At 42.1% G+C, this 25,065-nt stretch overlaps 1 protein-coding gene across 2 annotated transcripts in view; it reads right to left on the reverse strand.

The window, feature by feature from the left end:
• Positions 1 to 925: 925 nt before the first annotated feature.
• Positions 926 to 25,065, reverse strand: part of LOC124307660 (ubiquitin carboxyl-terminal hydrolase 48-like) — a 59,748-nt gene continuing 35,608 nt past the window's right edge. Inside the window, exons 15-18 of one of the 2 annotated variants that reach the window (XM_046769589.1) lie at positions 23,622 to 23,741; positions 22,000 to 22,125; positions 9,594 to 9,678; positions 926 to 2,348 (exon numbers count right to left, since the gene is read on the reverse strand). In XM_046769589.1, the coding sequence (XP_046625545.1) occupies positions 2,326 to 2,348; positions 9,594 to 9,678; positions 22,000 to 22,125; positions 23,622 to 23,741 (354 nt within the window). In that variant the 3' untranslated portion in view covers positions 926 to 2,325. Of the gene's footprint in view, positions 2,349 to 3,881; positions 4,178 to 9,593; positions 9,679 to 21,999; positions 22,126 to 23,621; positions 23,742 to 25,065 lie in introns of those variants that run through there. The other variant, XM_046769588.1, reaches the window with a different exon arrangement.

Below are 25,065 nucleotides of genomic sequence, written 5' to 3' on the forward strand. Positions count from 1 at the left end.
ATATATTATATACAGGGCGTTCCACGTCAAACCAATACGTCGTTAACCTGACCCCCTGGGATTGTAATGTCCAATGGACTTTTTGGCTTGTTTCGGTCAAAAATGATACCTCCAAGTTTTCAAAATTTTTCCGCCATTTTGTAAAAGTGTGGCGACCCGAAATATCCTTCACATGAAGACGAACATTTTTAAAACGGATGAAACTGTTTTGCAAAATCAGAGACTGGAAAGCACATGTTTTCGTCATGATTCGAAAATGAGACGAAAATGCTGAATATTTTTGTTTCTTTGTTTTTCAAAAATAAAAAAAAATAAATAGAAACTCTGTTCTGGTAAAATTTTACTTTTCTTTTTTCCTAAAGTAATCCGAAGGAAACAATGCCTAATGCGAGAGAAAAAAATTCGTTTTCGTCGTTTTTCTTTTGAATTAAAAGAAAAATCGAATTTTACTAAGGCAAAGTTTCTTTTTATTTGATTTCTTACTACAAGAACTTTATGTTTTTTCTTAAAAACGATAATCCAAAAAAAAAATATTGAGCATTTTCGAATCATAACGAAAAGATATGCTTTCGAGTGCCTGACTTTATAAAAAAGTTTTATCGATTCTAAGATGTCCAACTTCATGACAAGGATATTTCAGGTCGTCACACTTTTACAAATTTGCGAGAAAATTTTGAAAAATGAGAGATGTCATTTTTGACCGAAACAAACCAAGAAATCCATTGGACATCAGAATCCTAGGGGGTCAGGTCGTTGACCCGATGGGTTTACGAAGAATGCCCCATACACGCATATATGTTTCTAAATTTATTAATCTGTGAACAACTCTATAGTTACAAATGTATGTATGTACGTATATATATATATATATATATATATATATATATATATATATATATATATATATATATATATATATATATATTCCGAAGTAATTTATACCACGAACAATTCGTTTATTGAATTTCCGAGGTTTTGTTCAATCTAAAAACTGTGATGTTTCAGTGAAATGATTTGCCGAAGTTCCAGTATATATATGTAGTTGCGTTTTCACCCTGCATTCTACTCTATAACTATTTATATATGCGTACGTTACATATATATATATATACACATATATTAGGGTGTAAAAAAAAAAAAATTTCTTTGGAAACAGGTTCACGAGTTTTATTTAGGTATAAAAATTTACTTGGTAAAATTTGAACTCTTAATATTAATATCAAGACGTTGCGCATTGCAAATTTCCTATTTTCCATAATAATAATGCAGGAAAAATGGTTTTTTGCTCCTTCTGATTTTTATAACTATAAGCTAACGATGCGTCCTACAGAAAATTCGCAGACATGTTTTCGTAGAGAATTGAACGCTTTACAAAAACGATCACAAATCATTTTATGATAAATCTACTCTTTCAAAGGTTACTTAACGTCTAATCTTATCTAACGTCTAAAAATAATTTTTGATCTCAAATGAGTTTTCAAAGAGCGTTCAATTCCCTACACAAATATGTCTGTGAATTTCTTGTAAGGCACATCGTTAGCTAGTTATAAAAATCAGAAGGAGGAAAAACCATTTTTCCCGTGTTTATCTTATAGAAAATAGAAAAGTGCGATGCGCAACCTCTTGATGGTAATATCAAGAGCTCAAATTTTAACAAGCGTATTTTTATAGTTAAACGAAACTTTGGAACCCGTTGCAAAAAAAAAAAAAAAACAAAAAAAAATGTTAGAAACACCCTGACATATACACATGTAATATATATATATTTAATTTACCTTATTTATTTACAAATTTCGACTATCTGTAATCGATGTAAAACGGAAAAGCGAGAGCGATAGAGACAGGGATGAAAAAAAAGAGAAAAATATAGCGTATAAATGTAGTGTGTTGCACATCTGAAGGAGGTGCAAAAAATCGATCCATTCATGATAAGAAAAATAAAAAAGTTCGAGGTGCGACGTAACAAGAAAAAAATATACAGGGATAAGATAAGATAAGATAATCTTGCGACTATGTGTGCATGTATTTATACGTATATGTATAGTGTTGATCTGTACGTATATACATATATACATATGTAAATGTATATTACATATATTGAGTAGTAATGCAGGTTGTATAAATAACGAGAAAGGGGGTAAAGAGTAGAAAAACGGAAGAGAAAAGAAAGCTGAAAGATTGAGTCGATTTTTACAGTACGACATTACTTACTATAGTAATAGATAAATTCTAGATCGTGTATAAAAATATATAATGTGGATTGACAATAGTGAATGTTATCATAATTATTAGTATTAAAATTCTATTTAAGTCCGTCCATCCAGATCAGCTCGGAATCAACTCGGTTCCTGAAAAAAGAAATTACACACACTTGCCATTTTGCGTAAACCAATCATATTATTATAATAACAGCTAAACAACTACATACTGCAACCGCGTTATCGTTAACTTGGAAACACGATAAACGTAAATTTATCAATATGTAGCATCTGCGTGACCGTTAAAGAAGTTGATTAGCCAAAAAATTCATGTTAGTCGAATCGAATTATCGATATCCGTAAGATTGCGTTTATTATTCCAGTAATTTATATTTTTGTACATTCGAAGAGGTATTCTTAGCTTAAGAATATAATATTTTTTAATAACTCGATATATCAGTGTCTCGCAATACAATTATTAAAAAGTATAGATTTTGGTTCGTGACCAATCCGTATTAATTATAAAATTGCGTCTCTATATTTCTGCGGCTTATCGCGTCTACAACGAGAATGAGTTTTCCTCGGGTAAACATTGGGCCAGATTATAGGATGGAGTCAGGCTTTTACAAGGAGGAAAACTTCCCTACGAGCTTTTGTATTTAGGAGCGGCGAGTGGCGTCGGCCAGCTTCTCCGCCGAAGAAAACGAAAGTTTGAGATAGTTTTGGGGTGTCTATAGACGCGTGCACGTATCGATATAAAAGAGCCATCGGTCTGTCAGTTCATTAGGTTGCTTCGTCGGAGGTTTCTGCTCGAATAACTCTTTCACCGAATATGTTTTCCAGGCAAAAAGTGGATAGAACGATTCGGCCGGCCTTTCTAATCGCCAAAAGCCAAAGTATAACAGCTCCGACACACAACAATGCAGCGTATATAGGTCTATAACATAACGCGTATCGCGTATAAGTGAAAAGTTTTCTCTCGCGACAAGCGACGCTGTATATGCACGTCGGGCGTAAAAGGTGGATAATCGAGCGTATTGATGATGAAGTAAAAATAAAAGGATATCGAACAAGCAAAACTTGACACTTTCACGCGACCCGATGCATGAACGAAAAATTACCGATATTTACAGATCGCAAAAAATGTAAGTCACAGATTGCAGCCGAGAGATCGGCGAAACGGGTTCTGGGACGAAAATGAATGAAAGTATAAAAAGGATTCAAGTTCAACCCTCTAAGAAAGTCAGACCCGAGACAGGTTATCCTTGGCTGAAATTGTAGAGCGGGTGTGTTTCCACGCCGGTTAAAAATACATCAGCCGAGGAAAAAGGACTCGTGAAAATGACAGTGGCGTTCTAAACTAGGTGAGAAAATGTTTAGCAGCGTTTCGTGACGGTGAAAGGTAATTTCGAAAGAAGCTACCCGGCGGAAATCAAGGGTATGCCTGGTAATTTTTAACTCGTTTGTCCGCGACGACTTCCGTTTTCAATTAAGGATAGTTTGACGCTTCAAAAGTCAAAACCCTAACCCAACTTCAACCTTCACGCCGCAGGCGGCAATGCGCACTCGATTAAATTTCATTACGCGGGAATTATAGAAAAGATGGTTTTGCTTTTTTTTTTTTTGGTTTTTTTTCTATTTTATCCGAGGATATTTTGTTCGAGTAGAAAGGTATAAGGATATAATTAACGATGTCGCGTTGAATAAGGGTAGGGTATATATGCCGGGTATCTTGTTCATTGCTTCATTATTCTTTTGTTTCGCTTTGTGTTAGTTGACTATGATAAATAATTGCTAAAGCTTAACATAAGCCAGAGCCGTATACTTAGCTAATAGCAAAAAATTTCTTTCTTCCTCCCTTCCCTTTCCTTTCCTTCTCTTTCCTTAGCTTCTCACTCTTCTCTGCCGCCCCTCCTTCCCCCCTGCGGGACGTTATACAGATAGGAGCATCCCTAGTCTGGCCGCGATCCAACGGAGACCTTAAGGTTTGAGGTGCCTTATTTTCGACACATTTGCATCAGAGCTTGCAATGGAATAAAAAAAGCGCCCTCATAGGCGAACGGGAAAATTATAACGTATCGGCATATGGTTTATTAGAATCGATTATTTGACCGCTAAGATGTGGCATTTTTTTTTTTTTTATATACCGTACTACCAATTTTTGATCTCTGAATTTCTGGTAATTTGATTAAAATAACAAGCATGTGTTTTCCCTCTTTCACATAAACACGGTATATTTTAAGTATCGAGAATTTCGGTCTTTTTACAAGACGACGAACACCTGATGGAAATTTCAGTGCCTTATGCAACGTTTTGGGAATTTGAAAGAACACGTCGACGATCGTACAGTTAAAAAATTAAATTCGTTCCTGCAGGATCGGCTTGAATTTCAGTTGCGGAAAGATGGGTTCGAAAATAATGAAAACGTCAAGCTCGTCACGGATGGGGCGGCATGGAGAAGGCTAATGCGTGGATAACCTGTCCGAAAGAGTAGATTTGCGGGGTTGTGAGCGGAAGGTGGTTTCCTGTCCCCGGATCGGGGCATCAACGTCTTAAGCTACCCCGATTCTCAGCTGGCGCAATTTCGCCAAGATCGGACCGCCTGTATACGTAGAAAATGTGAGAACACGGGGTTTTGATTTTCTTCTTCGTTTTACCTGTACAATATTCCGCTCTTGTTTGTTTCGCTTAATTTTTTACCGCGCAAGAAAATTTCGTAATTTAGCCGGTGCGCTACCTTGACGCAAAAAACCAACCGAGCGGCCCGCCGCCTCAGCGACTGTACAATGAACCATGAATGTAACACCACCGTAGCAAAGTTTCCAAGTGCTGCGTAGACCTGAATAAATGCACGCGTGCACACTGCACTCGAGACCGAACTCTAATACCTGCACACAAGTTTAACATCGTTTGCGTACGTCTGTCTGTGCGTCTCTGCGTGTTTGCGCGAGCGTAAAATCCGAGTAGAAGACACGCGTGTTCGTAAGTCCGTCGGTATTCCCGACGCCGTATAACCTCCCCGTGAATTATATTACACACTATACAGCTCTGCCGGTCTGGTAATGTAATAATAAATATAAGTTAGGTGAACCCGTGCAGCAATCTCAACGTTGGCCAACTATTATGTCGTTTTGAGGCCTTCGAGCCTTATTTTCGTATACGTATACGTACGGCGCAACGATTTCACCGAACCCCGTCTTCCTCCCTGCCCGAAAATCAAATCGCTAGAGTTTTGCGAATAGCCGGTATTTCGTTGTTTTTTTTTCAACTGTATTATTACAGTCATTACTCAGATAATGCCCCGTGTCCAAGGATTTTAAAAAGCTTGATCCGTGTATTCGACGCTCGAGGTGCGGGTGAAATAGAAAAAAAAAATTAAAATATTTGTCCGTTGAGAGATCTAATCGATTTGTCCTTTAACAAGAGCTCGAGATTTTTGTTGGTGATTCGATCGAGTTGAGGGCTGATTTTCAGGTTACTGAGAGTATCTATTTCTCTTGTTTTAGTTTTTGACCCAGTTTATACTCGTCAGCCATAAACCGGAACGCGACTTGTATACCAAGGCCAAGTTAAAAAGAAGAAACATGCGGTACATGCGGACGGCTGTTCTAAAATTGAGCACACGACGTACTGTGAGGGAAACGAATTTTGGCCAAAAACACCTGGGCATTCTGCCCGAATCTTATACGTACACAGAGGAAAAGCGCGGACGGTTTTTCGACACGAGTTTTTGTGCCAAAGTTAAGTAATTACAAAATCCTATATGGTTTAATGAGAATTCGCGGTACAAGCGTTTATTCTCATTTGGTAATAGATGAAAAAAAAAAAAGGATAACAGTACTTATGCAAAAATATCTGGTAGAAGACGATTTTTCGGAAGCTAATTACAACCGAGCACAACTGCCTACTTTGAAAGAGTTATAGAGCGTGAACTGCACATGACGTAACGCTAGCCTAACGAGAGCCTAGTGCAAAGTGTCAGAGACGTGTTCCTAAACGCCGGGAAGTTTGAACTGCCGGTTCTAATGAACTCAGTTCGCAAAACCATTAATAATAACGGCGAGGAGAGAAAGCGAGAGCGAGAGACTTAGGGCCGAGGCGTTGAAACTTTTGGAAGAGGCGAAGAGAGATCCCACCTTCGGTCTTACAGAGAAGAGCGCCCCTTTGACTAAGGATTCAGATACTAGCTTTTATACTACCGGCTAAAGTCCTCAAGACAAATTCTTCAAGGTTCATTTTTTACCTTCACGGATTCTCGCCGATACACCGCCGATGCGTTTAGGCTGCTATACCGTGTGAGATTATATACGTGTAAGTGTGTGTACGCAGCGAGTTTATTATCCTTGCTAAACCCTACGTCGCCAGACGACGGAAAAAATGAATAAATGAGAAATAAAAACGTGGATCTCATTTCACGGCTTGATGTGGCAAGAGCGAAAATCACGCGACCGCGTCGTTTTCGAATTTTGCGAAACGAGTAAATCGACTTTGGAAAAAAAGAAGAAATCTGGTGAAATGAATTTTATAAGAAACCGGTCATCTTTCAATCGTATCAAGAGTAAAGCTTTTATTCTTATTTTGTCAGGTTTTTCGTTCTTTTACAATTATTCAATTCGGATAGCTGACGTTTCAGCCGTTTTTAAATTTTAAACGGAGACGATGTATTTACAGAGACTCGAAAAACTCTACAAGATCAGAATTATCGCGTGGAAACTTGAATGATATGATTTTCCAGAGTAAAACTTCAATTGTCCACACTCCAAGGTATTGGTAAAACAACCGCGACGATTCGCAACCTGGTAGCTGATTTTGACATTATCGAAAAAAGAAAACAAGTCGTCGAGGTTAGGTCATAAATCGATTTTCAGCCGAAAACACTACCGTTGCAATTATTAAAAGTATCGTTGAACCACAATATTTCATCGTGAAGTGAAGTACCCGGGAAATTTTCGCTATATGCATATTTGCTACAACAACGAAACAGCTATTATTTAAAATATATGCATGAAAATTGAAGAACTCTATGCTTAAAAGGTGTAATTTTTCAAACATTTCGATCAAGACAAATGATTTTTTACATCGGGAAAGAGGTTTGGCCGTTAAAGGGTTAAGCAGAGAGCTTCATAAAATAGAGAACGAAATAAGTGCGGACACAAAATTTTGTGGAATGAAGCGTAGCTGGAAAGCTGGCCTAAGCGGTACATGTGAGCACATGGTTGGGTGTGTTATTAATCTGCAATCGGTAAGTGATCGGTTTAATTTCATTTACATAACGCGAGCATGTTTTACGCGTTTTTTCCATGCGTGTTTTCCGTACACAAGGTACACTTTTCGATGACAGTCGAGTGAGTCTGCGGATGCGCACGCGCGTAATACAGAAAATACCACTTTCAACTACAAGGAGTGAAAAGTGGTCTTTTCCGTACTACCCGCCTGCGCTGTCGTGAGAAAATCTGACATTAGGCGAGCCTAATCTCAATTTCGTGAAAAAACGCGTAAAATATTCTCGTTATGTAAAGAATCGTGTGCAATAAGAAATCAACGGCATTTTCGCCTCGCGTACTTGCAATATTCGTCTTCAGCTCACCTACGACTCATATTAAAAACTTAGGCTCGGCCCGAAAAGACCGAGTTTTCCTCTTTGTTACACAATACACTATTTCAAATGCATTTCATAGCTATATTGTACTGACTCAGAGCTTTGTTACATTACAGAAATGAATTGAACGGTTTGCAAATGGTCTCGAGGACCGACGTCAAGTGCATCTGACGTGAACCTCGAAAGCGATCACTTGAAGAATATCAGACAACGCCATTAAAAAATCACTCTTGTTACAGTAATAAATTTAGACGTCGCGATGAAATCAAGCTATTCGAAGAACAAGAGTGTGCTATTCGTAAAGTAACACTTAAAACAAATTATGACCACACATCGATGGTTGAGCATGTCTGAGCATTTTCTCCTGATTTTTTTTTTTTAGTTTTGTTAATATATTTGCGAACTTAAAAAAAATTATATTAGCAAGGGTAAGTTTTTTTTAATATCCTCAAGTGATCGTTCTTGAAGCGCTGTCAAAGCGGTACTCGAGACTATTTGGAAATCGTTCAATTTATTTTTGAAATATAACAAAATTCTTAGTTCAAATATCATAGCTACGAAATGCATTTAAAAATGAAATAAAACCTATCACTCACCTATTGCAGAATAATAACACACCAACTGTGTGCCTACAATTACTGTTCAGGCCAGCTTTGTAGCTACACTTCATTCCACAAATTTTCCTGTTCGCGGGTATTTCACTCTCTATTTTAGGAAGGTCTTCTGTAAATTAGATGTTTGTTGGCAAAATGAAATAATTCGGAAATTTTTCTCAACATCTGCAAGTTTGCTGCAGTTTAATACGCGATCAGCATCGAAGAGTTTTTTACCCTCACAAAGTTTATACTGGTTGATGAACAATCCACAAATGCATAAATTTCCCCTATACTTAACTTCATGATGAAATATCGTGGTTTAACAATACTTTTAATAAATGTATCAGTAGTATCTTCGGCCGTGAATCGACTTATGACCAAACCTCGACAATTTGTTTCCTTTTTTCAATAGTTCCAAAATCAACCACCATGTGGCGAATTTTCAGGTCACGATTCTTTTACTTCAATTTTCTTCACAAATAAAATATTCCTTGCAGTAAAGAGTCGTAATAAAACACAGACGAGTAGCATATATGTCTCGTGTCTTTTTAACAAATGTTAATTAAAATAATTTTCAGCGATTCCTTGAGTGAATGTAAATCTGTTGTAAAAATTGTAGAAGAAGAAGAAGAAATGTGCAAGATTACATATTTCGAAAAATCGTTTTGCGTCTCAAAATCGAAACCCAGGAAGGGCCGGGCTTGTCCCGAGGCGATATCCTGGAGGGGTTTCTCCTCCATTGCTGACACTTCGTGGCGATAATGCGACGTATCAATATACACGCATGCAGAGACGGTCGAACGGTGGAAACGGGCCGAGATGGCCAATAACGCATAAGTGGCTTGATTCATGGTCATTTGTTACGTTTTGTTCGGGGTCTAAGTAATTCAACAGTCAGCCCCTACATCGCCCCTGCACAAGGGGGAAAGGGCTCGTCTGCTACTGTAGGTCGGATCACTTTGGTTCCTTTCTTCGGCAAATCGTGGCATATTTGTCAGATTCTTGTTTGAGAACAAAACTGCCCCCTTCTATGAGACTAAGTGGATTGGTTTCCTGGTCGCCGGTGCAAGGGAGCGGCGGGGGGCTGAGGTAAGGGGGAAAGCGGCTGGAGGATGACTTAATGTCGACTTAACATTGAACTTCGCTTAAGACGTCGGCTAGACCCGTACTCCCGATACATCGGGCACTGCACAGACTTACCCTTGAAGCCTTTTTCCGGGGATGGTTGCTGGTGGTTGATCACGGCGGCCTCCACGTCCACCTCGCTGTCGATCGGCGTGTCCGTCTGCACAGAAGATTCAAGAAAAACAATTCAAATTTTACGTAGAACAGTGAGATGGAAAAACGAAACGTGAATGACTTGAGGACATGAAAAAGATCAAGGGAAATAAAGAGACGTGTACATTTTTATTTTCAAAGAACCCGTTGGGGGAAATACTCTATTCTCGATGTCTCTTTCTCTCTCTCTCTCTCTACGTGTTGCATAAATATGCGGGGAAATTTTATCACACAGCGTTGAGGGTGAAACCTGAAACGTGGGGTTGGGTTTGGAGAGAGACCAGATCGACTTGTTTTCTCACTTTAATCACCCGTGAAATGGGAATTCAGGCTGCTGCAACGCACATATACCACCGGTTTCTCCCATTCTTTGGAATGTGGCTGGGAAATATTTTGGGAAATCCGAGAAAGTTGATAATCTGTTGAGCAACCGCTTCTGACTTTTTATATTATTGGTTATACAACTAATGCATTGTTCATGTATCATAAATTTGTTTTCTTTACGCTGTGTAAATATAATAATTGCACGATTCCTACGTTATTCGAAACAATGATGACCCTTGAATTTGATAATTTTAGCACATTTCTCCACACATTTGGCGTTTATCAAATCGTATCAAATTTTTTTTCCATTCACACATTACCCTTTACTGAAAATTTATATTTTTAACTCGTTGAACTGATAAACTTGTCGGCAGGATAATATTGTGCCTGATCCAAATTCGCTGCCTTGACTTATGTGGTGAAAAAATATTTTCAAACAAAACGAAAAAATTTGAATGAGTTGATTTTACGATTTTACATTATGAGTTTCCACAACTGGATTCAGTTGTTGGTTGAATCTTATTCCGCAGGGCTGTAATATATGTAATCAAATTTCTTCGATTTATTTCACTGATAATAACCAAATAGTAACGTTAATATTTAATTAAAATTGAGAAACGATCTCATGTTGATTTTGGGATAACCGATTGCGTGATATTAAGCTTGAACCGTATTTCCCATACAGTTGAGACGGTGCATGTCTAAAACATATAATAATAAAACGTGTAAAGCGGATTACGTAAAAGAATACGTGGCCTGAAGAGCTGCGAAGGCGGAATTGTCTATTGGAAAAGGGGAGGCGATTCTTTGTATTTGTTTTTGTTGGAGGTGTAAGTCAGTTTTAGTTACGCGGTTATACACGACATGTGTGAACAGCTGCCGACGGCTGGTATAGAGAGGCAGCCTCTTCCCACGCATCTTCCTATCTACGCAAGGCGCAGCGCAGCGTTAGCACGCCATATACGTTGTACGCAACTAAACGCAACACACACGAAGAAACTGGAACGACGTGTGACGAGCCGAACACCGACGGCGCACACTCGCGTAAGGATTTTGTGCATCGACCATATGAGGCTCATAGAACTCGAATCGGGGTAAAAAGTGTAAAAAGGGGTTGATGACACTTTGAGGCACCCTGAAGAATGCGTCTGCAGACCTTCTTCACCCTCCTCTTAATGATCCCTGACCTGGTGTTGAGAAAAAATTTAGTCAAGCTAGCGCAAAAACACTAACCATAACTTGAAAGGGAGAGTGAGAGAGAAAAAGAGAGAAATATAACGCGTAAAAAGACGAGGAAAAAACGAAACCGTTGATGGAAAAAGTGAATTAAAAACCCAAACGAAGAAACCCTCGGGGTGTGAATATTCGAGTTCATGGTTGACAGATCCAGATATTTTTCTCGTACGATTTTGTCCCGGTGCACGCTTCGCTCGCTATAAACGATAACGTTCGAATGTTTCAAGACATAATGAAAAGTACAGCGACGGGATAATATCAGGTAAGAAATCGTTCCTCAATATTTTGGTACGCTGAGAAATCGTCGACAAGGGTAAGCAACAAATCAAATCTTTCGAATGCCACGTAACATTTGGGTGGATCTTCAGCTTGTGAGTTTAAAGTTACCTTCAATATAATATCGTGTCGCGATTTATTATGGTATAAATTCTGATGGGAAACGGCGTTACACGTAGAGAGTAGACACCGCACGCCCAGACAAATAGCGATATTGAAATATCGTGTGCGTACTTTTTTCCCTCAACTTCTCCGTCGAAAGATGAATTGAAAAAGAGAACAGGTGTTTACCGTATCGGGCTGTTGCGGTTTAATATACGAAATATTAAATCCGTGCACGGGCGGTTTCAGCTCAAGTATAAAATTTTAATTACGTCAACCCTTTCATCTTCGGAATCTTTTGCTCCTCGTATGCGCGGCAGGTTCAGTCGACTCGGCATATTATGTGGCCAAATCTGTATGCGAATCGAGCGGAAAGAATGTCCAACGAACGAGGATGAGCCCGAGTATACCTAATTTTTTTTATCGGTACGGTTATTTTTTTTTTTCTTAAATTACAAGTTTTTCCCGCTCTTTGAAAATAAATCAAATCGAAAGATAGGCAGCGTGGTTTAGCTTCTAGTAGCCAGATGTGAACAGTACGCGACATGTGTGAGGAGTGAGGACACATATCCACCCGTTCAGGCTATACGAGACTGCTATAATTAGACCTATGGGAAAAGGGTTTTGAGCTCCATGACACAGAAACGAGCGAGCATCTCCGCAGTTAAGTATCGCCGTTGTGTCTTCTAATTACACTAAAGCTTAACAGTCGTCGTACACTTGCCCCGCAGTAATCGTTAGATTCTCAGCATTTTATCTCATACCCGTACAAATAGTAAAATCGTATTGAAAACCCGTGACAGTTCTTCGACGATGAGAACGAGAATGACGAAAGTCGAGTGGTTTCTTTTCCCTCGAATTTCCGCGACGGTTTGAATATCGCCACCCCGTGGAGCACGCGGTCAGCCTCGTATCCAACCTGAGCGAAGGTGATACGACGCCGTATATGGAATATTTCCCCAGGACTCGAGAGAGATGTTTATGTATATATACAAGTCTTGGGCGAGTTGCCGAGAGGAGAGGACTACAAAATAGCGAATTGAGGCCTCGGAGTGAACGGGGTAATATACTGGGTTCGTTATGAGCTTCGCTCGGACGTGGGTATGGCTCATAATTGTAGAGTAAGCTCTCGAACTGAGTACCTCGAGGCAGTGCATCTTCTCAGGCTAACACCTATTGTCCTGTGAAAAGTCTGCAAAGATTTCGGCCCCGGTATCGAAGGGTAATTCATCGAACGTCGAATTACCGGTCATCGAATGAGGAGAGATGCGGAAATATTCGCGGTTCAAAAGCGAGGCGAAAAACTAGGCCCGAACCCCGATATACCTTCGGTGAAATTTCACACGAGATGGACAAAACATTTCAAGTTGATGCTGAAAATTATTAGTTCGCAAATGTCTTAATCCTCGGCGCGGAGCAGTCGCTGCTGCTGGTGGTGCTGCTGCCTCGATCCTCTTACCTTACCGCTCACTTTTTCCACTCTTCAAGTTCCTTACACGTTTTAAGTGCGCTCTGCGTATTACAACGATTTCGTACACACGTATACCAAACACTCGAATACCCGCCCGTTCGGAGCAGCAAACGCACGTAGATACGTAGGTAGGAAGGTAGGATGGAAGGTCCGTATCCTAAGTTATTCCCAACCTGTCTGGGGTTATTTATTCGCGGTGGGGTGAAACTCACCCCTCGAGCACCGTCTTAATACCCAAAACCACAGCAGTTAATAAACCGGCAGGTTTCTAATTCCGTCAGTAATTTATATGTATGTGTATATGTGTGTATGTATGTAAGATAACGTGAGACTGCCGACAATCGCTGGGTTTATCTGTAAAATGACACGGAGATAGAAAGAAGCAATAACGAAAAGCGAGAAAAAAAAAAAGAAATGGATCACAACCTAGCCGCGGTAAAAAGCTGCACGAGGTTGACGGGGGTGAAAAAAAAATGTGGAAGCTTTCAGCTGTGCCAAACGTGGTCGCGCATGTACAACGGCGGGGCAGCTGAGAAGAACGTGAACCGTGGTAAATTCAAAGTAAATTAATATACTCCCTGCACTGTCTCAGGGTGAAACTTATGGAGCCAATTCACTGGAGAAATTATTACTCCGCGGGGGTTGAGACTTCACCGTCATGAAATACTTGTGTTTTGCTTTCGGCAAACTATACCGCGTTTAATAAGATTAGAGTATTCCGTTCCATGTGACTCGGAATTACGAGTCCACCACCCAACGGCGACGCAGGGTTACGACAAAGACGCGCCACACGTACGAGAAACCCAGAAGACAGCCGGCAGCTGTTTAGCATCCTTGATATAATACCGGGAGGTAATTATTCAAATTATTTTCAAGAGGGCGAGACTGAGAGGAAGACCAAAACGACGCGATAGAAAAATGACGATTCGCCGAAGAGTTTCATTCAAGTATCAATGCGAACCGGATGAATATTCCGGTGTATTCACGTACGAAATATTCGAATTTAATCTTGTCCAAGAGAAATAAATCTTGTGTAAATGTTGCAACGGATCAAGTTGTATACGAAGTTTCAAGATGGACGGAAATTCCGTGAAACGGTTGAATTTTAACTCAAGATTCTTTTCGTTAACACCATCTTTTAGTCGTCGCTTTTTCTTGTGATTCATGCGGCAGGCATCGATCGATCCCTTAATGGCAAAGGTGTGAAAGTATCGGGTGAACGAGTATGGTTTACTCGATCATTAATTGTAAAAATAAATTTAACACCAGACACACTCTTATCCGTAGGCATAGCATAGAGGATAGCGGAAGACGACGACGACGAAGAAGAAGAAGAAGAAGAAGGAGTAGGAGAAAAAGAAGAAGACCAGCCGGGAAAAAGATGGGTTATAAAAGCAAAGAGATGAGGTAGATCTTTTGACGGTCGATGACCGAGTTTGTCAGAGGCATCATGGGCCCTCGAAGGTGGTCAGACTTGATGAGTTTTCCGCTTGATCGAGTAAGACACGCGGCCCGCGATCGCAACTCGCGTCAACGCGCGCTGTATCTTGCTGTACACAATGGTTCGTGGCTTTTTCATACCGAACCAAGAACCTGACGCGATATGCTCAATGAATCCGACCAGAGATCAGCTACTGCGTGGCGTGGGGTGGCTTCACGAGATTCGACAAAAACCCGTTGTTTGTTGATAACGAATTGCTAATTAACTATTCGGCGAAGCAATGGTCCGCGACTAATTTGAACCATCAATTACAAAGGTACAGCTGGGTGTCGACCGAGGTATATTACTGTCTGAAAGAAGCCTTTTTAAAAAACGTATTTCATTAGTCGGAAAAAGTTGAAGATTTTTTCGAAGATAATTTCGGTTTGCAACATAAACTGTATGATTATACGCGTATACGGATTGTACGGATTGCAAGAGGCATTTATGGAGTCGACACAAATATTCCGATGATAGTATCGGGATTGATTATCTTCACAGAATTTCAAAGATGTAACTAAATTCCTTGATGTTACATGGTTTTCCAACTTTTAATGTAACAACCCTATTCGAGAACGACCAATCCATACAGGATTTATCTCAAGGATTAATTACTCCTGTACAACAACTTGAAAATAGCCGAATATACGTATTTGGCGCGGGAGAAGGTTACCCGTGCGATAGCGAATGGTCTTAACGGTGAATCAGTGATCCGTGAATCCTACTTGTGCAACTGGCAGAAGGAGAATTCTGGGGGATACGGTACACGTGTAATATAAATCGGTACATGTATAACGTAGATACATAGACGGAGTAGCAGCGTTCCTAAACGATTCCGTATATAAACGCGTTGATAAATCGAAGCGTAAAGATACGTTTGAGTCACTCGATAATTTTGTACATCCATGGTGCCCCATGAACGCGGTCTTTGTACCCGGCGGAAGCATGGTTCGTCTCTGATGCCGTTCTTCTACAGTATCGAAACTAGGGGACCCGCGACTTCTTTGCGACGTCATAGCGCCCCGACATCGTCGGACTATACCCTAAGAAACGACAAGCCGTGGCCAACGATCCTGCGGCGTGCGTTCCAAATGCAAGGGTCTAGGGCGTGGAAATCTTACACCGTCATCGCGCGGGATTCTTGCCCGCCTTTCTCCCTGCCTCCCTGCCTCCCCGTGAAGCCAGGAGTCAGTGCCTCGTACCATCGACTCAGCCACGGAATATCTACCGGATTCTGAAAACCTTCGGAGCTACGAAGAACCTTTCGGCAACGCTCGAATTCGATGCCGGGAGAAGATAATAATAAGGCTTGGGGGCTAATTGTGAGAGAAAAAAATAAGTAACGATGACGCGGTGATAAATTGGCGGAGGAAAGACGGCGGTGAACTTGATTACATGTTACGTATCGGGTCACCAAGAAAGGGGTACGATGTAAATTATTGCACGATGTTGTAATGGACGAGTGTTTCTGTTACAGGGCAGAATTTCTAGTACAGTTTGTAATACGACGTTTTGAACAGCACAGATCCGACCCTCACACCGCGATTCACAATCCATTCGCTGCTGTGTCGTATGGAGATTTTTATCGTGTGCTGTTCTCAAGTATAGTTAGGTACGGATTTGTTCAAAGTGGGATTTGAAACAGTTGTGGAGAATGCCGGTGTAAGTGAAAACAGAATTAGTAAAAATGAAAGTTTCCTCAATAGAATGCAGTGTTTTGTTGCATCTGAGTTACGAACGCAACAAAGATCAATTACTGCAGCGCAAATTAGAAGGTGTTCTTATAATTTGTATGGTGTTGCCGTTACTGCAATATCCTGTACTGTACATGCAAGCACCACAGTGTTGGTTTCAAAAAGTATATAATAACAGCAATAATTCATCTTTATTGTGTCCCATGGCTGTGGGTCCTATAAATTTCCTTAGGGCAGGGTTGGTTTTGGTTGAGAACATCGTCATTCGCCAACGGGTTAATATGATTCCTCTCGGCTAGAGCGTGATGCATAGCGTAGTCGATCGTAGGAATTGAGGAAGATATTGATAGATCGGTATTAATTTCACGGAACTTTGAGCGAGCTTAATTCAACGGAACAAAAGCACCGACCGAGGCTCGCGCAGGCACGAGAAGGGAAAGTCACGGAGATCGCGGTCTGCTCCCAGAGGAATTTTGCAGCACGTATTCTGCATCGGTCCGAGAACGAAAAAGAGAAAGAGAGTGAGTGAAAGAGAGAGAGAGAGAGAGAGAGAGAGAGAGAAGCAAGAGGCGAAGATTCGTTCTCTAATGTAGTCAGTGGACTCGCGGGGTGTGAGGCGAGCCGAGGGTTGGCTCTTCCTGCGTCGGGTTGAGGGTGGGTTCTTCTCCTCCAGGGGACGTCCCGAAAGTGAGTAATGCTCACGACAAACGCAGCCCCCAGCGGGGGCGTTCGCGAAGATCCCCACAGATAGGGTGCTAAGCGACACACTAAGGCTAAGACAGTCGTCGGAGGGTTCCCGACTCTCGAAATCGCCGCAGCCCTCCGCTTATGTTCTTCAATTTGCCACGGTCTTTCACACGCCAAAGGGTGGAATTTCAAGGTGCTCGGATCCACCGTGAGAGTCTGTCTCGATCCTCTCTCAACGCTTCTTCGCTAGGAACGACCGGAAGGGATAATCCGTGCTGGCCGGGTAATGCCGATCTCCACTTCTCACGATCCGTATTAACCTCGTCGTCGATATTGTACACATTTAGAAGTGTGCCGGAGATGCTGAGACTCTGCGTGCCAACTTCCCCTGTAGGCGTGCGGTTCGAGCAGACGACGAAGCGGCGGGCGTCGTCGGTGGTTACTTTTCAACGTGATTCCAAAATTAGCACCGACGACCACTTGTTCGAAGAGGCAACCTGTAGCGACGCGATGAGCACGCAGAGCGCGTACACGAGTCGGCTAATGCTTCCGCGGTGTCGTTTGGATATAAATAAGTGCGACATTTGTCCCTAAGAGATTTTCGGGGGTCGGACGCCGGGACGGACGAGGCGCGACGCCACATGTCGTCCTGACTTACCAGCGTCATGTGTGCGATCGAACGGACCGAGAAGGAGCGGCGAGGGAGAAGACGGAGAGCCTGAGAGCAATAAAGACAGCGCGGCAGTCCGTGTAATCTTACGGTGGTCGCGCCTTGGTTTCTGAGGTTAGCATCAACAAACAGAAGCTCGGTTGTATAACGCGCGGAAGAATACGGCGGATGTCGTTGACGAGATAGCTAAGTGCTCGACTATACTCGACTCCCTCTGTAACCCTTCGAGCTGCGTCCCAACCTCCGACGATCGCGTCCGTCGCCCTCAGGCGTCGCAATTTAGACTCAATAATTCTCACCAAGATTTCACGTTCGACGAGTTCGTTAACCCCGACAGGTCACTGGGGGTAAATTTCACCCCAATCATTTTTCAAATTCCTTGTAGAGTCCCTTGGTCGTGGAAATGAGACTCGTGGCGCCATTCTTCGTGCGAAATACTCTTTTCGACATTTTTGGCACTTTCTTCAACTTTGCGCCGATGTTTTACAATACTTCAACAATCAATTTTGGTTGGGAAAACTGACAGAACTTTTTCTGCGATCCTTGAATAATACCGAGATATTTTTTATAGATTTTTAGAACTCATTTTTTAAGCAAAATATCGAGTTTGAAGCGAACTCCATCCCGTGTGACCGTTATGCGATTCTACTGAGGTGTGACCTACTAGGATTAAACATTTGGTTGAATTTGGATGAATGAATATTATTCGTCTTAACTCCGCGATTGCTTGTACGTAAATTGATCCGTAAGTGACAGACCCTCGACCGAGGAGAGGCCTGGTTACCGATAAGACCCCGGGTCCAGATATTGGCCTCTTCACTTGTCGCTCGTCCGAGGGTAAGTCGAGTGGCAACTGTTCCAATACACGCATACCTAGCTAAGTTATAAAAAAAAAAAACAAACAGAGGGATCGGTAAAAAGTAGGATAAAAAAACTTCCCCGTGGCAAAACATAAATACCAATTCCTGCCCATAACTTATTCACCGTTTAGGACTTGCGGAAAACGCTCGTAAATCAAAGCATTTTCAGATTTCCTTTTATCAGAAGTCGCCTACTAGGGTGCCCGCACCGGTACTGACCCTTGGTCATAAATATCGCTATTAATATTAACTTAGGAGGTTTCGCACCCGTCAGAGCGCGCGCGTGTCTACGTGTATACGTGTGGCTGCCGCGGACCAAGAATTTTTGAATAGTAGGAAAAAAGAAGAGAAAAGTCGTGAAGGTTCTCTTATACCCACGACGAAACTCATGCACCGCGGCACATCTGGGAATTGAGACGAGCCATGGAACTGTGGCGATCGTCGAGAAATGAATTTTCATCCCGTTCGAACGCCGACGGGAAACTTCGGGACCACTGACGATCGGTCGTTCAAAACTTGAGTTCGAACTATTTTTTAACCGATCGAAAAATACCAGAGACCGATGCCGAGATGCCGGATGATCTCTTGGCCGATCGGTGAACGGTGCTCGAATTTCGAAGGTCGCGGGCTGTCGTGCGTCACGTTTTGTTCAGTTTTATTAGAATCCGTGGCACGTATCGTCGATGGGTAATTTTTGTTGGGTTATTTGTTAGTAGAAGAGTTTGTTCGTTCGTTCGGTATAGGACGAGGAAGGGACAGCAGCGTGGAGGAGAAGGGAAACGGAAAGAAGGATGACGATGCACAACAGGGCGATGTGCAGCGTCTTAATTGATTTATTTCTGAGAGAGGCAGGGGACTCTTCTGTATCCCGTGAACGAGATGAGCTAGCCAAATTACACGTCCACCTTACATACCTACGGAATTGCTGGATAACGGTGCGAAGTAAGCTTGACAGACCGGAAAATTCAGTAGCCAGAGGAATAGCGATAATATCTCATTAGTTTGGCCAGTCGAGAGTTAAAGTCTAATAAGAAAAATTTATATTTCAATCTCTTTCCCTTTCTTTTTTCTTCTTTTTTTCTTTCAATTGAAGGAACTTGTTTATTTCGATAATAAACAGAGACTGAAGAAAATTATATGGGCCGATACAGATAGAGTTTTCAGGCGCGCCTACGCATTAGAGTGATTTGATTTTAATGTCGAGGTCAACAGCCCACGTAATTGTCTCCATTACCTGCACGAGAGAGCGTGGTTACGTCCGAGACGCTCCCGGGGTCTCTATCCGGTCCAGGATAGAGTTTGGTTGATTTTTCTCAAACAAAAGAGAAACAAAATGGTAAATATTAAAGACTATATATATGCACAAGATTTGAACGGGGATTTCCCAATGGCTCGAGAGATTTATTTATTCCGTTACACCTGTGTATTATATAATTTATAACGAGTGTATGGAATCGGAAGGAGAAATTGAGTTTTCTTAACGTGGTCGCGCCGTTCAAATCTCGCGACCGTGACTAAATTATTTTCGACACGATCCTTTGCTACGTTTCACCATACCATAAGGTACGCTCACAAATACACACACTGGTGTATACAGAATGCAGGATGTTTCCAATTTTCTGTCAAGCCCGAAAAGGCTAGACTCTGATGTCCGAGGAGCGGTTCGGTGCGGCACATTTGAGAGGAACTCGGTAGCAGTATGAGATTCTTGATTGTCAGAAGGCGAGGGCGATCGGGATGAGATGGATGCTGGGACGGTGGTCAAGATGTGGACCGGCGATGGGTCGGGGACTGGAGGAGATGCGCGTCCAAGGTGGACATTCGTCACACAACATCAAAAGGGGGAAGCCGCCCGCTGTGCCCATACTAAAGTCTCGGCTCGATCAGCCATGAAGTCTCGTAGACCAAAAAAGCATCGGCCAATTTTATACATTTTTGATCAGAAAATGCATCCTCGACTCGTTACCCAACCCACGCGATACAGACTCGGTCGAAATTATGTGAAACACTACGCTGCAGGAGTCGGAGGATCTATCGGGCGATCACGAGTCAGGGTACGCCGCGCGAGATGCTCGTCATCGATCTAGTTACATGCCAATTCGGTCTGTTTGATTTGTTTTTGTAACTCGGTAAATGAGCGCCGGAACGCCGCGCGATAATACTTTAAAAGTAAGTCGGCAGAGGCCAAGAAATTCCGGGTGTTCGTGGTTAGCCGTTTCGGAGTTGGGCTGCAAGTCATGCTCGAGGTATCCCGTTGAAGTCGTTGGAGATTTGGTGCATGGCTCGTGTCTGTCAACTGGAATTATTCGCGGTCCGCGACTTTGTGAAAATAGTATCCGTGCCTGCAGCCACTAGTGAACGTTTCACCGTTTCACCGTTTGAGTATCGCGGTGTGTTTTAACGGAATATAGAATTTTCAAGCAAGAAAGTTAGAAAAAGATCAGTTGGCCGTTGCGACGGGACGCGCGCGGTGCTCGGAGTAGACGCGGACAATTCAGCATTCCGACACATTCCGCCGGTTCACAGTTGACTGATTTTATGAAACTAGTCGAGAGCTCTGTAAGAGAGGTATATATTGACCGTTATACCGATTCCTCCGACGCTTCGCCGGCAAAACGGACGGATGCTGATCCAGTTTCGTATATGATACGCGTTACAAAAGATCATTCACGGCACTTCGTCCATTGACGCCTTTCTTACACGAAAGTCACACGCGCACACATAGACATAGTTCCGAGTCCTCGATGAATAACTGCGCATGGGTATTGGACGCAGAAGTCATTTACACCACCTCACGCGCAGAGGCGTATAGTACAATAATAAATTGAAATGATATTCCATAGTACGAAATCAGATCTGTCTACAAACACTGCAGCTAGAGTAGTTACATAAATTGTAGAAACTCCAACATATCTTGACAGCTTAGTCACACTCGGTGCAGTGTCTAGAGCAAAAACCGCCACCGAGTAAGGTAATAGGAGTGAGAAAAAAAAAACTCTTCGCACAATAACGCCTCGAGCTCAGACAGTGGTATTGTGCCTACCCACCTACCAACTGACTGACTTCACACTGTAAAGGCCAAACTGTACGGAGGCAGACCGCGTGCAGAATTATTATCATCGTAATAGGCATCTACGGATAATTGTTCTACCACCTACAACGTCCACTTACTTGGTATGGTTGTGGTATCAAACCGCGGGGAGACGAGTGGTTGGTAACTATAAACGCTAGCCTGTGGTTTCGTAGGTGGTGACAGATAGTTGCAATTTAGATTTAAGATCTGTTTCGCAGCCCTTTTGCGAGGCCAACAATGGATAAGTTACGCTCGTCGTTTTAAGATAAGACGCCGCGGCGGCGAGAAGAGAACGAACACCTAACCATTTCCCAAGGATTACTCGGAACGCCTCGAGATTAGAGCTCCGTTAATTAGACGGAAGGACCGCGTTACTATTCGAAAGCGTTGAAAGACCCCTTTAAAGTGTATCAACGATGATATCGTGGGTTAAAAGAATGACGGATCCTCCTTACCTTCAAAGTCAGAAGAGCGCCGGGATAAATTCCAAGGGATGCGAGACTCTGGTCATGTTCCGTTAGCTCGTGTTCACCCAACATCAGGTGTTGATCGTACGGACCAGCTCCACATATCTGCATCATCTGTAACGGGACACCAAGAATCTTGAATGCGAGATTCCATTTTTGAGAGCACGCGATCATCCTCTGCATTGCACGCGACACGGTTCCCCTTGACGTAATCCGCGTACAACTTTCACGCGAGATTGCGAAGCTCTTTCAACTTGCCGTGACTGATCGTGAGTGAGGAGAGGTGAAGACAGGAACGAATAAGCTCTGAGGGAAAATTTCTTAATTTTGAATACACGTGAAATAATTCGCGAGTACTCGTACCTTGCGAAGAAGAGGTTATGCAACTCAGGTGGGTTGAAACTTGTCGGATAGGGTACCGTCGTACCGTCTACTTCGGGTTAAAAGAAGGTACGGATTGACAGCACACGTGCGTGTTGAAGGATAAGAGGAGCAGTTGTGTCTCGGAGTTCGAAATTTTTACGAGCAACAGTTAAAAAACAATTTTGACTTCTAGTTGCTGGTGAACACGCACGTGAGTAATTGCTTAATTCGTGAACGCTCGTCAGTGTAACTACTTTTAAGTGTGACTTGGGGCTGTGTTGGTGTAAGCATATTCAGTTTCGTTTTACGAGCGAAACACGCCAAGAGCAGTAAGTACCTAGTGATGAGATGTGCACACAGTACGGGCGAAACTTTTAAGCTTCTTTCACACGGAACGCATCGGTGTACCTACCAGCATCATGCAAATCTGTGAGAAAACCTTGATTCGCTCGTACGGCGTTGAAATGAAAAATTAGAGTACCTACTTCGTTCGTGAGATAAGTGTAACGAAACAAAAATATCTTCCTTCCAACAACGGGAAAGAAATGCACAAACATTGGTTTCAACTTCCGTCTACGAAGAGACGTGTGCGCGTCTTTAGTTCGGCTTCGAAGGAGATAAAAGTAAACCTGGGACGCAAACAAATAAATGGAGAGATAGAAGGGTAAAGAATGAAGGAAAGAAAAGGTATAGTAGAATTGCGAACTGGCGGACTGAGCAGGCGAAGGAGGAGGAAGGGAAGCATAACCCCGAAGATCCGAAGTGAAGTGAAGTGAAGCGAGGTGGAGTGGAGTGGTTGGTGGACTCCGCGAGGCCTGTTATTAGCGCAAGGTTTATGCTTCTTTGGTTTTTTGCTGTAGGCCCCGCGAGATGGTCCCGACCTCGTAATATAAATAATACTCTTAATAGTTTAAGCACACTTCGAGAGGCTCGCGTATATGCTAACCAGCCCGAACTATAATATATTTAACTACTTTTGCCTCAGTGAGCCAACCACCGGTCGGGATATAAAAATATAATGGTGCGAAGACTGCGAACTTGCCGTAAGGAAGCTGTTATCGTCAGATGGATCAAACATGCCTGGTGCCACGGAGAAGAAAGAGGAATATAACTTGGGCCTACATTTCACGCAATATTACTGCGTGCCTGTGTAGAAAGTCCCCGTCGCTGATATTTGCAAAAATTAGTCGTATTTTAACGTTTCGATTCGATATCGTTTATGGCAGGTGAACGTGAAAAGCACTTACCATGATTTTCAACTCCTTCAGCGTTACTTCCGAGGAAACCTTCAATTCGTGAGAACCTTTGATTTTTCTCCGCGTCCTCGAGGGTCGTTGGCACTGAATCTTTGGCCTCTTGGCAGATATCTGGAGAGATATTACAGTTTTCAGAATTAGGATAAATAGAGTGAAACGACAAACGTGAATAAACATTGTTCAACCAGCTGTCTCCTAACTATAATTACAATTAAATACAGAATGCGGATACACGGTAAAATGGTTACGGACATAATTACAGAAAATCGACCAAGAAAACCCAGCAACAAATCGGCACCGCGTATCATTATCCTTATTGCTGCAAAATTTAATCCTGTCAAACAGTTTTTAAAGCGTCGAAATACGTTTCTATTTCTTCGACGACAGTACCGAAATCTTCAGATACTTCCTTCGCTAATTTCTACTCCCTGACCACAATCACCTTGATAAATATTTGGCATTGTAGCCCAATAAGTTCCTTCTAGTGCGACACACGATCAGTTAGATTTGTTGCAGTTTCTTAGTGGTGTCCATGGCGAGGTTAGAGAGAACGGAGGAAGGCTACAGTCGTTGGTACTTAAGAGTGGTCTTGTATCCTGAAGCAGGTGTCCCAGGACGACTTGGAGTCGACGGGCACTCAGAGATGTAATAACAATTATTATTGTGAAAGAGATGGAACCAATTTCCTTATCACCCGCCATCAATCTGATGGTTCGCTCTGGTTTCTGTCTCTTCTCTGCCGTTCCTTCATTCCTATGGGTGTGCTCTCCGTTCCTCCGTTCGTCCTGCACTCCCATGACTCGACATTTTGCCATTAAAATTCATCGCACGCATCAAATATGTTTAAACACCACGGCACGCACAGAGCATTTCATTATATACATCGCTGTGAATATAGGATTCGTTATTTCATCATATATATATACCCATACGGAGCAGTCTTGCCAATACAATTATCAATTCTTACCGTCGATTTAGACTTCTTCATTTTCGTTTTCAGAAACGATTATCAGACTTCTTTCGGTTCTCAAGAACCCTGAGACTCGATGTGGCTTGACATTTCAACGACCGTATCAGGACATTATCTTCAAGGATTAATGATCTGTTTTTCTTAAGATAAAATTCGTTCAATTCATCCCTGATTAACGGTAATTCTTGATCTACACGACGATTTTCAGTCGTCAAATGAGTGCATAGCGATATGCAGTTACTTTACAACTGAATACGATTCATCAAATTCTCAGACATTGTAATCTGATCAAATTTTCATGGTACAATGCCGATTACGGAATAACAAAGCCGTTCTAGACATGTGAGCTTGCCCTCGTGGTTTTCAATTAACCTTTTTAGATGAAATATCGTGTGTTCAACAAAATATTTCTTTCAATGTGGACAATCAACTTTACACGTTTCGTACTTTTAAATAGACCTACTT

Source organism: Neodiprion virginianus, chromosome 6, assembly GCF_021901495.1.
Source record: "Neodiprion virginianus isolate iyNeoVirg1 chromosome 6, iyNeoVirg1.1, whole genome shotgun sequence".
NCBI lineage: Eukaryota > Metazoa > Arthropoda > Insecta > Hymenoptera > Diprionidae > Neodiprion > Neodiprion virginianus.